At 35.5% G+C, this 18,602-nt stretch overlaps 2 protein-coding genes across 2 annotated transcripts; one reads left to right on the plus strand and one right to left on the minus strand.

Annotated features, from left to right (window-relative positions):
• Positions 1–3,258: 3,258 nt before the first annotated feature.
• On the minus strand, positions 3,259–4,060 carry LOC103928201 (SKP1-like protein 11). Its single transcript, XM_009337211.3, has one exon. It carries the CDS (start codon positions 3,921–3,923, stop codon positions 3,351–3,353), a length of 573 nt encoding a protein of 190 aa, XP_009335486.2. The 5' UTR covers positions 3,924–4,060; the 3' UTR covers positions 3,259–3,350.
• A 2,788-nt stretch (positions 4,061–6,848) lies between these two features.
• On the plus strand, positions 6,849–10,720 carry LOC103928200 (receptor protein-tyrosine kinase CEPR1-like). Its single transcript, XM_009337210.3, has 2 exons — positions 6,849–9,643; positions 10,027–10,720. Exons 1-2 carry the CDS (start codon positions 7,144–7,146, stop codon positions 10,419–10,421), a joined length of 2,895 nt encoding a protein of 964 aa, XP_009335485.2. The 5' UTR covers positions 6,849–7,143; the 3' UTR covers positions 10,422–10,720.
• The last annotated feature ends 7,882 nt before the right edge of the window (positions 10,721–18,602 follow it).

An 18,602-nucleotide genomic window follows, 5' to 3' on the forward strand; every position in this document is an offset into this window, starting at 1 on the left:
GGTTTTTTTTTTTTTTTCTTTTTCCTTTCTAAAACTATCCTTGAAAAATCATTCTTTAAGACAATACCGGACAGACCATATAAAGTCAAGGTGAAATATTCTGTGGTCACGAAGTACTATAGTATAATGGTATTTATTTTCACTTATAAGTGAAAGGTCTTAAGTTTAAATCTCAAGAATGATAAGTTTGTAACTAATTTGTTCATCCACCCTCTTATATTGTTGTATTAAAAAAAGGTTAAAAAAAGGTAAAGGAGAAAAAAAGCAGTAAAATAAAAAAAAATCGTAAAAAGTTTAGGTTTTATGTATCCTCTTGGTACCTTAACCAATTGGATTTAGAGTAAGAGAAGTCTCAACAAAGAATGAGCCTATGTGAATAGGCTAATAAGCGTACACAAAGAACAAGCCTATGTGAATAGGGTAATTTAAGGACTGGTGACAAAATTTCTAAATCAAATTTTGTAAACTAAATGATGTGGATGTTTATGATTGAATTATTACTTGAGTTTAATTAAGGTACTTATTTTCTAGTACTACACGTCTTTTAGTTTATGAATTTAGTTAAAAATGTGGCTTCCTTCACATTATTCATGTGGATATTGTAAGACAAATTACAATGGTGCACTCTCTTGGTGCCGTTTATCTACTTTTTTGGGTGTGAGTTCCCCTAACACAATTTTGTAATTGCTGTAATTCCAACTTATCCACCTCCATCCAGTTAGGAATATTTGAGGATTATTATTACTGATCTGTGCCACTAAGACAATGATCCATATAAAAATTCACTCGTTAAAATTCTTTACCCTTTTGTATTCATGCGTAGACAGTAGAATATTCATAGATTTTGATTGGCCTAAAACGGTCACTTGAAAAAGGGTGGTTTGCCATTATGTGCTGCTTTTTTTCTTCCAACAACTGTTTCATTGCCTTAATTACTAATTAAGGCACATATACTCTTTGCCAATTAGCTGGAATGATCAAGTTTTGATACGAGTAGAAATTATCAATCGTTATTATGTCATTGTTATTGTGCGGTTGTTATGTCATCATTGTGTAATATAATTTGTATGCTATTATTGCTAAATACCGATCATTTTAGCCACCAAATATCAAAAATTGATCATACCAACTAGTTGCCTTATGCTCTTTTCCCTTTGCATGATGAGGAAAGAGTAAAATTGTGTCCCAATTCCATACACTGGTATGCACAAAGAGGTACAAAATTATTACCATACCGAATATATACTTACTGTTGAATTTACTAAATTCTTTCTTTTATTTGAATTCTAGTAATTGAAAACAGCAAAAAAAACACCCAAAAACCAACTGGCAGAATCAGACCAGCTGATGCTTAAGCAGTAGGTGTGGTTAGTCCATTATTTATTAACTTGACTGTATCTTAATATTTATTTATAGCTAGTGTATCAGCATATTTAGTGCAAATATTTTGTTATTAATTATTAGCTATTTCAATTCCCATAAAATAGAACAGATTGTGCTACAATACGTAGTATAATTTAGACTCCTAAGCCTCGTTTGATGTTTAGGATTTGTTTGGCTTGGACAATTCACTTAATTCTATGAATGTTGATATAAATATGGATGCCAACTTGTATACGTTGTTCAAGTGAAGGTAAAAGATGAAATCATGAAGAAAATATATCTAATTCACACAAAAATAGTAGGATTAATTGAGAGGGACAAGTTTTCTTCATGACTTCATGTTTTACCTTCACTTGAACAAAATATGAAACCAAAAACAACTAATCCTAAGCATCAAACAAGCCCAAAGATACTAAACTCTCCATGAACAAATGTTTATATAAGATCGAATCAATCCCTCGATCAATTTAGTGCAATATGTATTCAAGTATGAAAATGGCTATTACTTTGAGGCAAGGGCCATTCTATGCCTGTATTATCTTTTATTTATGAGGTGTGACATCGACATATCTTTTTTTACTTTTCACACACTCTTCTAATTTTCGACAGTCGAATCTAATGAATTGAAGAATATCAAATGACATAAATTAACAAAAGGTGTGTGGATATATAGCACACCCCGCATTATTTATTTATTTAAAATATAACTCTAAGAAGTCAGTATATATACCACAACTAGCTAAAGTGTGTACATTTTTGTATTATTAATGTAATATAAAGCATTAAAGCTGGCAAAAATACTGGAGATTTTTTGGTTGAGAGTTTTGGGAGAATGTATATCATTTGACTATGGTTAGAAGTAGGCTGAATGCCTCTGGTCTTTTCAGGTCCACTAGAAATTAGTCCTATCTTTCGAAGTATAGGATACCCATCAGACTTCCAAAAAAAAAATAAATAATAATGTAATATTAATCATATAGTGGAATGTTTGTAAAAATTGTTCCCCTACAAAGTGTGGGATAGCTAAGGCTTCGAAAAGAAAAAAAATGTAGTATTAAGCATATAGTGGACTGTTCTGTAAAAATTGTTCCTTACATCATTAATGAATTCCTCGCGGTATCAATAAAGAACATAACGTAATTAACCTTCTATATATGCAACCGTCAAAGTGTTCCACTTGTAAAAAGTGAGCCAGTAACAACATACACGAACCAACTAATCCAACTAGCAGAGAGCGAAGAAAATCCTCACATTAGGGAGAAAAATAGAGGAAAGACAAACTACCACAGGCCTTTGCCTTTGACTGTAGGGCTGATAGTAATCTCTCTTGGTCTGTTCCCTTCAACCACTCTTTGTTTATTCTATTTTCTATCCATCTCCATCTCCTGGGTTGTGATCGTTTGTTGCTCTGTTGAGAAATTTTCTTTAGCAGCTATGACCTACTGCTTAACATCAAACCTTAGTGCAGCAACTGTTGTTCAAATATGAGATCGTGATTTTTGTGCACTTGAAAAAGATTATGAGGATGAAGTTCGATCCGTAATTCATAGCAATACTTTTTGTTGATGGTTGTAAGATCATCAAAGAGTGATGCGGTCTTTTCATTGTGCTTTCTTTAACTATAGGTCTCTGACTTCTAAATTTAGTACTCGTTGATGCTACCATGTCATTGATGCTATCATGCTCTTATTTGTGCTCCAGTATCCACTAGTGGCTCTTTACCACAGTAGTAAAAGGCTCCAGTATCCATTAGTGGCCCTTTACCACAGTAGTGGAAAGGAGTCGAGCTCTTGTACAACGGCGTGAATTCGAACCTCATCGGTGACTAATCTAACAAAATCTATCGTTTGACAAGAAAAAAAAATCCACTACCAGTCTTCCTCTTTTAACTTACACAAAATAAACCCTAACCCTAAATTCAACGACAACAAGAAACTGTAACTTTCTAACAATATATGATTTAATTTTCAGTCTTCATCGACTCCTTCAAAAGCCCATGCATACTCGTCGCGAAGCTTCTGCTCTTCCTCGGGCGTGAAATCACTCTCGACGCCGAACAACTGCCTCACGTACTCGACGCTCTTGTTCTTGATCCGATCAGCGACGCACTGGTTCAGCACCTCCAGCATTTGATCGACGTTCAAGTAATCGGCGGCCAGGGTCAGCTCCATCACGTTACCGGTGGTCTCGTCCTTGACGAAATCGTTGTTGAATTTCCTAAGCTCCTTCTTCGACACCTCCTCGTGCTCCGCCTTCCGATTCAGATCTAGGCTTTTGGTGCAGAAATCGATGATCTTGACGAGCTCCCCGCTGTGGACATTCGGGACCGGCATCACCATGTCGCGTGCCACGCTCTCATCTTGGAAGAACGCCTTGACAGTCTGGAACTGCATCGCGACATTCTCGTCGATCTCGAAGATCTCGCCATCGGAGGTCTTGAGGGAGATCTTCTTGCTTTCGTAGTTTTCCGTCGCCAACTGTGCCTCTTCCTCAGTGTCAGTGGCGTCAGGAGCTTCGATATGCTCTTTCTCGGTCGACATGTCGATGAGCACGGTTCACGAATCTACGTTTAGGGTTTAGGATGTAAAGAGAAGGGGATTATATATATAGGTGTTGTTTGGGATTTTCCGAAAGGAACTGAGGTGGGATTAATTCATTCCCAATTAGGATTAGGGAGAGTTTGTGTGTGGCTTTAATCGTTAATGTGTTAATCACACGTTTGGGATGGGAATGAGAATCCTTGAAGGATTTGGAGTTCCTGCGGAAAACCAGGACTTTCACATTTGACATGTTTATATCTTTGATCATGTTGCCAGCATCGTTCTAAAAATCCCTATCTAGCGCCGCCTAAGTCCCGCCTAAACGTTAGGCGGCTAGTCATCGTTCCGATTAATGCCTAAGCATTTGAAAATTAAGAAAGAGCGCTAGACCTGATGAGGCGCCCGTCTAGACCGCCTAACCCGTCCAGACCCACGTAGATTACGATTTACTTAGACAGAAAATAGATAACTTTCATTTTGTATTTTATTTTATTTTTCAAAAAATTGTAAGACTTGTTGAATACTTAATGAACACACATTATATGCTTGTTCCCCTTGTTTTCATTATGTTCCAATACTTCATATAATATATATATATATATATCATTCTATTTTATAGTTTATGACGTAATTAATTATATTTTTAAGTATAAACATATACTTATTTACATGAAATATAATAAATTTACTTAAATCAGTCTAGTCCGTCTAAGTGCCCACCTAGGCGCTAATCCCCAGTTTGCCGTCCGACTAGCGTCTAGCGTCTTTTAGAACCTTGGTTGCAAGTGGCCCTTTATCACTGCGGTGGAAAAGTATTGAGTCATTGCACGACGGCGTGGGTTCCAACCTTGTCGGTAGCTAACCTAGCATTTAATCTAACAAAATCTATCATTTGATAATATCTTTGATTATCTCCAATGAAATTTTCTTTGATTTTCTGTTAATAAAAAACATCAACAAACCAATATATCTAAACTACGTATTAATGAAACTCTCTTTGTAATTTAATCTTCTACCACAAAATAAAATTATGGACAGTTAAGTAAATTCACACAAACTAAATTTTACAATTTTTTTTAACCTCACCCACAATTGATCATAACATCCTCTAATTTGAAAAATAAAAAATAAAAAATAAAATACAAACCTTTCTCTCCCATTCCACGTTCCTCTTTTTCTCTCTCTCACTTTCCCATTTTAAAAACAGATATTATCTTTACCAAAAAAAAAACAGATATTATCACACACAAAGTGGGCATTATGCTAGTGTTAATAAAAAAATAAAGCAATATATTTGACGAGTTTCACAACCTTCTTTAATATTGTGTTTATTGATTCTTCATGTATGTTACGAGAACTGTTTCATATTCCCTTTGATTTGCTTCTAATACATTTTCTTCGTACCTTCGAGGTTTTTGAAATAAAAACCTGTTACCATAAAAATGTTTGTAAGAATATGTGCGATTCGGTTTGATTCAGTTAAATACTAAAAATATAACCAAATCAACTAGTACTCTATAGTTTAATTTGATTCAGTTTTGACCAATACTACCACTATTGAAAACAAAACCAAACCAAAGCATTGTTAATCAATTTGATTCGGTCGGTTAAAGTCAATTCCAACGCACTAATTAAAAAAGGTCAACATTTCAAGAATTTTAATTTCTAAACATCCTCACACCTAACACATTCCAATTCAATCAAAAGACTAAGTTTAACGGAACATAAAATTTCATCAAGTTAACTAGGACTAAGTTTTAATTAAATAAAATAGCATACTAGAAAACGATTTACTAGTTATAATTTTACATAAACATAAATACAAACATATCTCCTAATTATTAATAGTCATTACAACTTATATCATGTAGAAACTCAATATGGTACCGTAAGACTTCCAAATAACCTATAATAAGTCGACATGTGCAAAATAAATAAAATGAACAATTCAAAGATATATGGTCGATACAGTTTGGTTTTAAAACTCTTTGAAAGTGCTTTTAAAATGAATAAAGTTACTTTTGGTGAAACTGATTTTGGGTTCCAAAAGCATTTTAAGTGTTTGTTGGATGAAGCACCGGATATGTGTTTTTTATAGGAAGCACTTAAAGTATTAAGAATTGGTTTCAAAAATATTTTTACCAAAAGCGTTTTCAGTCATTTTTAAAACACTTCCAAAAGAGTCCTTGTTTCAAAAGTATAAAACCAAACCAATAAAAGTTAGTTCTGTTGATGCTACATGTTTGGGATACTCCAAAGAAGCAGCAAGCATCCGTACTATGCTTGTGTAACGTGTCACAAGTTATTTATTTATTTTTTAGCAAATGATAATATCTATACTAAGGGTAATGTAACTCAAATTCGTCTTTGGCGAGAATCATATCTAAGACATCTCACTTACAAGTGAAGAAGAATACAACTAAACTCGTAGTACAAAGTGACAATGTGTCACAAGTATTAAACATTCTACTCAACATGTTCTCAAGTTTTTGAAGTCATTCATATCCTAATTGAAATCCAGTTCCATTTCCAAAGAAAGATCGGTCTTAATATCTTATCAGTATTGGTTGTTTATACGATTATCTTTTTATTATTGGATATTGAGTACGTATAAACACATGAACAGGTGCTCCAGCAGTGTACTCCTGAAAACATTATATATAAATCGAACAAAATATTACATATAAAGATCTCAGGTGCGCTTATATCTGTCTATGTCTAATTTTGTGAGTGGTATAGGAAGGGGGTGGGTGGGGTCCTCTCAGAAGAATGAGATTCATGGAGACAAATACACTTTCTTTTAAATTCTGGGCATGTGGCTTTCAATATAAAGCAGTTGGCACTGATCGATGTTATTCCCCTACTACGTGCATCTTAGTGGAGTATAAACGTAAAGCTTCTTTATGCAAAGATAGGTAGATATATGCCATCTCTCTCTCTGTCTCTCTCTCTGTCTCTCTCTCTCTCTCTCGCTCTCTTAAGCAGCACAACTATTCTGTACTGGTGCACAAACAATCCCTCCTTTTTTATCATCCATGCTTGTTGTTACTGCTACACCCAATGATCCCCTCAATCATCACATTTATAAACCGCTTCTCTTCCTCTCCTCCTTCCCTGCCACAATTCCTACCAGATTTTTAAAACTACCCTTTATTTCCCTCTTTCTAAAATCTTCTCTCCCTTTCTCTCTCTCTCTCTCTCCATCTTTGATTTTTCAAACATGGCTTCTTATAATCTTACCAGCTTCGTCCTTTCTATCTTGCTTATAATTCACTCGCTTTTTTATCCGTTTCAAGCCGTCATCAGTACAAATACTAACCAGTCTGAGTTTTTTGTGCTCATAATAAAGTCTGTTTCAGCTAACTCAGGAAACTCCCTGTCAGATTGGGATGTCACAGGAGGGAAACCTTACTGCAACTTCTCCGGCGTCACCTGCAACAATGATGGGTATGTTGTTGAGCTTGATATCTCCGGTAGGTCTCTGTCCGGCAAGTTTCCTGCAGGAATCTGCTCTTACCTGCCTCAGTTGCGCGTTCTCCGTCTTGGACGTAACAATCTCCAGGGTGACTTTGTGGACAGCATCACCAACTGCTCATTCTTGGAAGAGGTTAACATGGATCATTTGTTCCTCAGTCAGACGCTTCCGGATTTTTCACCCTTGAAATCTCTGAGGGTTCTTGACATGTCTTATAATTTGTTCAAGGGCAAGTTCCCCATGTCAGTGTTCAATCTCACCAATCTTGAGGTGCTCAACTTCAACGAAAACGGAGATTTCAACTTGTGGCAACTTCCAGATGACATCCATCGGCTGACAAAGCTCAATTCTATGATCTTGACAACGTGCATGATTCAAGGAAAGATCCCTCCATCAATAGGAAACATGACTTCTCTTCTTGATCTCGAATTGAGTGGCAATTACCTGGTTGGTAAAATTCCTGCGGAGCTTGGTTTGCTCAAGAATTTGAAACAGTTAGAGCTCTACTACAACCAACTTGTTGGAACTATCCCTGAGGAGCTTGGAAATCTCACTGAACTCGAAGACTTAGACATGTCAGTCAATAAGCTGACTGGAAATATTCCAGAATCTATTTGTCGCCTTCCCAAGCTCCAAGTCCTGCAGCTTTACAACAACAGTCTTTCAGGTGAAATACCAAGCGCCATTGCAGACTCGAAAACACTGAGCATGCTGTCACTGTACGCTAACTTCCTGACAGGAGAAGTTCCAAGAAATCTGGGGCACTCATCATCAATGATTGTCCTGGACTTGTCCGAGAACCATCTTTCTGGTCCATTGCCAACGGAGGTTTGCAAGGGAGGTAAGCTGCTCTATTTTCTTATGCTGGACAATAAGTTATCTGGGGAGATACCAGTGAGCTACGCAGAATGCCAGTCTCTTCTTCGATTTCGACTTAACGGTAATCATCTGGAGGGTTCAATACCTGCAGGACTTCTTAGTCTTCCCCATGTTTCGATCTTTGATTTGAGTTACAACAATTTGAGTGGTCAGATTGCAGATACAGTTGGAAGAGCTAAAAACTTGTCAGAATTTTTTATACAAAGCAACAGGATTTCAGGTATTCTACCACCTGCAATCTCTGGAGCAATCAGCCTAGTGAAGATTGACCTCAGTAATAATTTTCTTTCTGGTCCAATTCCTTCTGAAATTGGCAACTTAAAAAAGCTAAATCTACTGATGTTGCAATGCAACAAGCTCAACTCTTCCATTCCCGATTCACTTTCTTCACTGAAATCTCTCAATGTTCTTGATGTCTCCAACAACCTCTTGACTGGAAAAATCCCAGAGAGTCTCAGTGAATTGTTACCAAACTCCATCAACTTCTCAAACAATAAGCTTTCTGGCCCAATTCCGCTCTCATTGATAAAAGGTGGGTTGGTGGAAAGCTTTTCAGGCAACCCAGGCCTCTGTGTTAAAGTTTCTTCAGATCAAAATAATTTTCCCATATGTTCACAATCTTTGAACAAAAAGAAGTTGAATTCTTTCTGGGTTATTATAGTTTCGGTAGTCCTCCTCCTCATTGGAGCTCTGCTGTTCCTAAAGCGCCGATTTGGAAAAGAAAGAGCAGAGGTGGAACATGATGAGACCCTGTCCTCATCATTCTTCTCATATGATGTAAAGAGCTTTCATCGAATAAACTTCGACCACCGCAAGGTCATTGAAGCCATGGTTGATAAGAACATAGTAGGCCATGGAGGATCAGGGACAGTGTACAAGATTGAGCTGAGCAGCGGGGATGTGATTGCAGTGAAGAGGCTGTGGAGTAGAAAAGCAAAAGATTCTGCAGAAGATCAGCTGTTCATACACAAGGAGTTGAAAACTGAGGTGGAGACGCTGGGAAGTATCAGGCACATAAACATTGTCAAATTGTACTGCTACTTCTCAAGCTTGGACTGCAACCTGTTGGTTTATGAGTATATGCCAAATGGTAACCTTTGGGATGTCCTTCACAAAGGAGGGATCCATCTAGATTGGCCTACTCGTCACCAGATTGCGCTCGGGATTGCACAGGGTTTGGCATACCTCCACCATGATCTGATGCCTCCAATTATTCACAGAGATATCAAGTCTACCAACATCCTGCTTGACGTCAATAACCAAGCCAAGGTTGCAGATTTTGGCATAGCCAAGGTTTTACAAGCAAGTGGGGGAAAAGATTCCACCACCACTGTTATTGCTGGGACTTATGGTTACTTAGCCCCAGGTAATTTCCTGATCAAACTTTCTATAGATTGATTAAACATTTACCGTTAAAGTAAAACTATTATTTATTCTACAAACCTAAGCATAGTCTAGTTGACTACAGCAGTATGCTCCCTCGTCGGCACCCAAGTTCGAATCCCCCTCCCCATATTTTAAATTAGATTAGAATATCACTTGATACAAAAAATAAACCATTATGTGTTACCTTTTGTATCAAATTTGTTTTTTATGCTTGCTCTTAGTTGTTGCTTTTTTAGGTTAAACAAGTACTATATGCGTGATATCTTGATTTACTTTTACTAAGTAGTGTTTTGACTTAAATTAGTAATTACTCCAAATCATGTTTAACTAAATTTAATTGATTGATTTGTTTTTTTGGGACAGAATATGCATATTCATCCAAAGCAACAACCAAGTGTGACGTCTACAGTTTTGGAGTAGTTTTGATGGAGCTGATAACAGGGAAGAAGCCAGTGGAGGCAGAGTTTGGAGACAACAAGAACATCATATACTGGGTTTCAAACAAAGTGGACACCAAAGAAGGAGCCATGGAGGTGCTTGACAAGCGATTATCGGACTCATTCCAGGAGGAGATGATCCAGGTTCTTCGCATTGCCGTTCGATGTACCTGTAAGGCGCCTTCTCTGCGTCCGAGCATGAAGGAGGTGGTTCAGCTGCTGATTGAAGCTGACCCTTGCAGATTTGATTCATGCAAGTCATCAACTAAGACCAAAGAAGCACCAAATGTGACGAAGGTCAAGAACCCTTATGAGTTCTGATTTGCATGGAAGAGTTTGTTTGTTGGGTCCCACAGTCCTAGGTCAAATACTGTCATATAGCATATACATATATATATATATATATATATATGATATCAGATAACCATATAAGTAAAGTTCCTCTCAAACTGATTGGGGGACTGGTCATAAAGGTATAACTAATTATAACTCTCTTTAGTTTTTCATGAAGGTGGCTTGTAGATTCCATATCTCAATCTCTTTCTCTATTTTTCTACTTTGTAATTTTGTTTTTGTAACGATTTGAGGAATTCAGTCACTATAGCTGCTTTTTTACAGTATCCCTAGCTCATCAGCATCCATATCTCAGAGGGATCAACTAATCAAATCTTCCCTAGCTTTTGTGAATTTTGTTTTTTCCTCTTTATCTTTTGTGCTCTTTTGTATTGGAGTGGGGAATAAAAAGGCACATATATGTTAGTGAGGAGTGGAGGGTTGTGAATTGTGGGAGAGCCTTCTTTATGCATCCAAAAAGTGAGTTCCTGATTCTGATTTTAAAGGTAAGGAAGCATATATGATTCTTGTGCGGAGGAGCCACTTGAGTTAGCAACCCTTTGGGCATGACTGTCAGTTGAGCATATGTTGCAAGACGATATTTTAAACTAGTCTAATTGATAGGGAGAGATATTGGACTTAAGAGTAACAAACGAACACATTGTCTTAACCAACTAACTTAACTCGTATATATAACATTATCTCCATTTATAAGTTAAGAATAGATGAGAAGGAAGTAAATCTTTGTATTCTTTTATGTTGTTTCTATTTTTTTTCTAAATGAACTCGATTGATTTATGTTGGAGTGAGGTGTGCGCGCATGGAAAAGCACCAAGCTTGCTTCACCATAGATAGTGAGGCATGAACTTCCCACTCACAAGGTGGAAATAGTCTTTAATGATTAAAGGCATTCCAAATGTGACATATCTTTATTCCATTTCTCTCAAATTCATTTCATCTAAATATTTTATCACTACCTAGTTTTATGATGCTTTATAACTCGCTAGACGATGTTATAGACAACATCATGTTCAACCTAAAATTGATCATTTTTCAATTTTCGTTTTCCTCGATACCAAGGGTGGACTTATGTACAAGCATTTATTTACGAAAATATAATTTAGTGTGTTGTGATTAATTTATACCTTACTAGAGAAGAATGACCCATCATTCTGATAGTCACAAAAATTTTATAATTAATTTTTATCTTAATAAAGAAGGATGAACCCAACAATCTAACGGCTACAAAAATCTTCGTGTCATGTACGAATTCGTACCGTATAAGAAAAATCCTAAAGCAGATCTTAATTATATGGTAAAAGAATAATCTCATAAGAAGTGAGTCATGTCACACATAAACACCGTGATAGGAAAGCAGTCGGCCATTTGGTGCAAATAAGAGTCAATGGGAAAAACAAGTTGCAAGATAAGCATATAGGATTATATATATATATATATATATATATATATAATTCATGAACTACACGTGCGTGTGTTTGCAACCGTGTGAGAACACACACTTGCATTGCAAGTTTGTCTGCGTCTAAATTTGTGAGTAAGTGTTGTGCGGGGGGTCCTCTTAGCAGAATGAGATTCATGGGGACAAATATTTTTATTCTTTTGGCATGGTGGAGACTCCATGAGATCAAAAGCAACAAGCTTTCGACAGTTTAAGGGAAATAATGGTTCTTCAAATGAAAAGTATAGGGTATCAAGATAAATACATAGTTGGAGATGAACTTGTATGGCACAGATATATTACTACGATAGTGTCTTTATGTAAATAATATAAGGATATGTTGAGAAAAATTAACGTATGTCGTATTATTGACACAAAACATTATTGTCACGAAATATTATTGTCACTATGACAGTGTATCTATGTCATAAAATTTTAAGAGGCAAATATATGATATATGCTCCACAAGAAGTACAAGAGGCAAATCACAAAGTAGGCCACTAAATTCTAAGTTGATTCGGTCATTTCCACAAACACCTTTGCAATCATTCTCATGAGCTACCATCATTGACTTCCTTCAAAATTCCAAATTTCTTTTACATTCTTACACGAAATATAAAGGACATAATCATGACTTTTAACTGCATATAGTCCTAGAAAACGAGAGACATTTGGCCAAAAACAAGGTCCAAATCATTAAGTGTCATAATACAAATGGTTGGATATTTTAAAATAAATTTCAATCATTTGTATTACGACACTTAGTATATCAGACCGTGTTCTTAACACGTTGAAAAAAAATTAACTTAGAAAACAAAGTTGCCAATGTCTGTTTTGAAATTTAACATGATTGTACGGCATATGATTTGATTATTTGAAGCCATTCCACTGCCTGAAATGACAAAATAGTTCCGGTTACTAGGGCTACCAACTCGTAACCCGACATTTTAATATCATATAATATGATTATAAGTAAATGAAAATCACGGTGGCCCGAAAAGATAAACAAATGAACTACAACCGCATCAGTTGGGATTTAAAAGTTATGTTCCGAGCTTGCATCCTTAGGATTATTGGACAAAAGAAGCATTGAAAGTAAGAAATTAGTGATGTTTGCCTAACAATGACATGCACAAACATATAGAAACAATACACAATCATAACAATGATTACTATGTCCACAAATGAAGCACTGATGAGGCCAAGCAATGGTGGTTTAAATTTAACTGGGTTGAAAATCATACCACATGGGAATTATGCCTTTGGGACTCTGATTCTTTGAGGACTAGATTGTGGCAAGAAATAGTAAAGCAATTAAAAAACTCGACACTTCCAAACATTTTTGTTTTTTTTTTCTTTTTTCTGATAAATGTTACGAGTGTGTTCTGTGCTGTAAGCCTCGTAAAAGAGTCACGCCCATATTTTAGGGTTAAAATGTTGATGCCCTTGCCCTTAGGTTATGTCGTGGCAATGTCTGCCAAGTGCACACTAAAGCATATGTGCCAAAAAAAAGGATCCCACCCTAATATGATCAAAGTTGACTTGGATAGTTTGGTTTGGATTTGGCTTTTGGAGCAGTGTCCTATGTATTTGGTAGCAAACTCCATACGACAATATCTACCTAGTATTGAAGATATATCAACAACATCCACTTAATATGAAAACTTTCGTCGACATCAACAACAATTATCTCCATCTACTTCACCATCTCAATTCTCCACTGCCACCATCATTGAAGACATCGCAAATTCGCAACCATCACTAAAACAATTGCCACCACGATTCAGGCAACACAATCAGCCACCACCATATTGCAAATCTCCATCGTCTCCACCAATCAGTGCTACACCACCATCACCTTCGACAACATCACACCACATCTTAGATCTGACAACTTTGGGTTTTTTCCCCATCCAACATGTAATATTAATTGTTATTGTGTGGCTTAGTTGAACTCTCATTCCCCTTAGTGTAAAAATATCGATGTACTCAAAAAAAAAAGATTAGGGACCAATTTGGTACAAATAATTTTTTTTTTTTTTAAACCAAATTGAAATCCCCAAATGCATATAAGGGATCAATTTTGCAATTAACTCTAAAGCTAATCATTTTGCAATTAACTCTATAAGTTAAAAGCTAGTGTATGGACTTGGGTCTATAACGTGGACTTAAAGCCCAGCTTAGCATAGCTTGGGCCTTTTTTAAGTGATCATAGACCGGCTTGAGCCTTAGTAGTTTTTTTATAAGACAAAATATATACATTAAGGGCCCATTTGATGGGCTGGATGAAATTGAGTCTTAATAATAGGATTAGACTAACAGAGACTTGTAAGACATGACATATACCATATATATAAAGATAGGTTAGATAACTCACTCTATTTTGGACTCATAATTTATCCCATCCAATCCACCAAACGGGACCTAAGGGTGACGAACTTATATTATGTCAAACAATGAGTCAGCTAACAGAATGACGTCAAACTAATTACTTACGAGATTCATATTTTTTACTTACAAATAAAGAAAAATATCATTATATCGTAATATTAAGTGGCAATAAATTCAGTTTTCCTATTTGTATGAATTTGAAAAAGGCATCAAAATTAATACGTCAAAATGTGCAACACAAAACGCACATATTAAAACTCAAGTGTTCAAATAATATTTTTCGTTTTTGCTCAAAAAATTAAAAAAAAAAATCGTTAAGAAGTAAGAACAATGACCCATTATGAAATTCTACATTTCGAGAGAAAATATCCTGCAAAAATATAAGCATGGGAATTGGAGCGAAATATTATTACAACATTGTAAAGTCTCAATCACAATCTAATAAGTCAAACAGAAGCAATGAACATGGTTAAACAAGCGATGAGAAGAAAAAGTGTGTTTTTATCATTCTCTTTGTCAAAATCGTCACAATGCATGCAGAACAAATAACGTCAACTCGACTAAAATCACAATTAAGGTTTATACCTAATACAAATTAGGGGGCAACCCTTCCTTAGAGCAACACAAACACACTTGTAAAATTTAAAAAAAAAAAGAATTGGCTGGTGTTAATGTGAATTAACTCTCAACGCATTCAAGTTATGCAATGATGTTCATCTCTTTTTTTTTTTTTTTTTTTCCATTCATTATTGTTTTTACCTAATAAGAAATGGCAAAGCAAACAAAACAAAAGGGATCGGAAATGAACGGGGTGGCCGATCACTCTCTTTGTCGGGTTGTATGTCTTAATATATAGTCAATTCCATTTAATCCTCCACCCGTTGGAGTTTCTAAAAATGGGATGTCTCTCTTTGGTGAATGCATTCTTTGGGGTAATCGCGGTTTGATTTGGAGTCAAATGTATATTACTATCTCATGTTATACAGGAGCTACATGCGGTGGAGAGTCTATCATCAATGTGATGGAATACCTCCTGTATTTATAAAAATAAAAAAAAATCACAATTTTCAAATAAACTTACAAAGAATGAATTCACCGTCATGTATTATTTTTGACCAATAATGCATTGGACTGAGATATTACAATGGTGGTAAACGTGTTCCTGAACTTTTGAGCACGACAAGCTTGATCAAATTTATATAAAATAATTTGTCGAAAAGTAACGTAAACTAAAACTGAAACCCTAATCATTATTCTCCAAGTGCAGACAGCAGCGTAGCTGGTACGAATGTCTTGCCAGCAACCACTAAAACAGCAACACTGGTGAAAACGACCGAGTGATGAATTCGACAGATCACAGCACATCTGCCATGCAATTACAAAGTATTCCTGACGGCTGTGGCCTATGTTATTAATACCATTTATTAACAATTAAACGCTGGATTAATTACAGCCATCTACCACCTTTGCATCTGACATCCTTATATTAAACATCTATATTTGAAGCAAACAGATCGAAATCAGAAACGTAAAAAGTAAAAACATATCAAATGGGATGTTTTCGGACAACAATTCTGTGGGGCTTCTGATTTCTGACTGGTGTTTGGGTTGGTCCACGAGTTTTGCTGGTCTCACATGTGGAGAGGATAAATTAAAAATGGTACACAAATTAGAAAAGATGGTGGTGTTCATGGGGTTTCATAAATATGTACACTAGTAAGTGGTGGATTACTCTAATGATTAGGATATTTCGAATTAAAATGACGCACAACTGAATTAAACAAAAAATTACTTAGTGTTAGTGTCTAAGATGATTAGTCTCAGTTGTAAGACATACTTCATACTCATACTTTAACATAGGTCACCTCAATAAACCTTTTTTACATCACTATGTGGTTAAGGCATTTCGAATCAAAACCGACGTAGTTGAGTTCATGGGCGAAGCTACATGGGGACTTCGCCTCTCTGGTCTTCTGAATTGAACCAAAATATGTTGCGCTACTTCTTTTGCATTTTATTTTTTAAATACCTAGGTCAAAACGACGTCGTTTTGGAATTGCAATAAAAAAATATTGAACGACATATATCGTTAAGGAGAGTACGGTAAGGCTGCCATTATCCAAGAGTCTGTTAAGTTGTTTGGTAGTGTAAAGAAATTGGGTGTGCAGAGAAGTTTCAAGTCCTATGAAGCTCTATTTAAAGCCAATTATGCGCCACAATCGTATATGATGGCTGAGAGGTATTTTAATGCAATGTTGAGTGAGGGAATAGAGCCCCATAGGTATACTTATATTTATATGAGTCACTTAGTCATGCTACAAGGTGTTTGATGAAACACCCCTACTTAACTGTCTCTCTCTCTTGAATGTCACACTCATGAGTTATTGTAAAGAGAATCGATGGGAAGACACCTTGTATCTCTTCCATAACATGATATTTGATTTAAGAGGCAATGATGAAAAGCTTGATAATTTCACCATTCCTATTGCTCAGAAGACATATGCAAGGTTAAGGCACTCACATATGAGAAAAAAAATACATGGTTGTGTTATATAGAAAGGTCTCAAAGATAATTAATCTAGGTCACCTCGATAAAACTTTTTTCCCCTTACTGCCCAATGAAGTTTCAAAGTCATGTCTCTTGAAAAAAATGAAGCCTTCATTTTTTTTTCTTTCAATTTTTTGGAAATTGAAGAACTTTTTTAAAATTATTATTAAGGGGAGGGAAAGTGTTTGAAATTATTACAATAATTTAAGGAATGAAGTTTTGAACTCATAACGGATACGTGGAAATTTAACACCATATTAGTTCACCTATTTGCAAACTGAAAAACTTGTTTGGTAATTGTTTTCACTATTTTAAGAAAAATGAAAGCTAAAAACAAAATTGTTACCAAACAAGTTTAAATCATAAACATTTGATAAAGAATGATATCTAGATACAAGAGAATTTGAAAATGTATAAGATTTTCTCCGATAATAGATCTCTAAAATTTAAGACATTAAAATGGAATAACATTAGGGAGCTATTATTGACAATTCAAAATAATTATTGTGCACTCTAACCATATAGAAATACAAGAGAAAAAAAAAACACACTTGGAAAGAGTGTCGAATAACTTTTTTAAAACGTCAATAACACTATATAATATTTTTCCAATCATGTATTGTCAACCTCTCGATCCATCTCAACTAAAAACACTCAAAAATGGAGGTACAAAACATATTATTGAGTGCATCTGTCCAAACTACACTAAAAGATGAAAATACTACATCATATTTATCACGCATGGATGATAAAAGATAATTGTAGGGAAAAAAATAACAAACTCCAAATAGAGGTAAACGAATGTGACAATTCATATATCTATGGATGGCCAACTAATCTCCCTTTTCATACAATCTCTGTACCACATAATGCGAGTGCAGTTGTGTATTTTCGGTTTCTAAGTTAAATGGTACGTTAAATTAGAGCCGATGACGTCAAAAAATACATTCTAAGATCTCAAACTCAAAATTTGAGTTTTAAACTTTGCTCGTTTTCCACTAAACCAAACCTATGTACGCAAGTGCCTTAAGTGGCTTGGCAGTTGGCATTCAAAACTTTGTACACAAGTGGTCGAATGGCTTGGCAGTTGAATTGTTCAGAACTTCAGTGGGTCACTTGGTGCCTTGCACTTCAACTCCCACCATTTTATAAAGTCAAATTTTTCGTTAGCTCTAAATACTTTATGTTTTTTTTTAGAGTCTCTTTCTAATTTTTCATAGGTCTTTTTTCCCCTTGTGCTCTGAGCCTCTATCTTATAATCACATTTTCTAACCGAAGCATCTATAGGTCTTTGATTCACGTATCCAAACCATCTTAACCATTTTCTCTCATCTTATCTTCAATTTCAACTACTTCTACTTTAGCTCGGATATCCTCGTTCATAATCTTGTCATTTCTTGTGTGGCCGCATATTTGGCAAAGTATCATCATATCCACTACACTTATTTTTTGCACGTGTTGATACTTAATCGTCTAATGTTTTGTACCATAAAGTATTGCTGAACTTATTGTTATCTTATAAAAAAATTTCCCCTTAACTTTATTGTCATATCCCACACAACATCTGATGCACTATTTCACTTTACCTTTCCAATTTATATTCTATGGTTGAAATATCTATTAAATATAAAGAAAAAAACTCAGATCTTGAATGACATGGTGCTCTGCAATTTTATAACAAGGTGTATTGAAAACAGTTGGATCGTATTAAATGCCATTCTGCAAAAACTTTTGGGTAGATCGATATAGACATTCTGCGTCAATGAAAATG

Source organism: the organism of the source record quoted next, unplaced genomic scaffold, assembly GCF_019419815.1.
Source record: "Pyrus x bretschneideri cultivar Hongxiangsu unplaced genomic scaffold, Pyrus_bretschneideri_v1 Contig17, whole genome shotgun sequence".
In the NCBI taxonomy this organism is placed as follows: domain Eukaryota; kingdom Viridiplantae; phylum Streptophyta; class Magnoliopsida; order Rosales; family Rosaceae; genus Pyrus; species Pyrus x bretschneideri.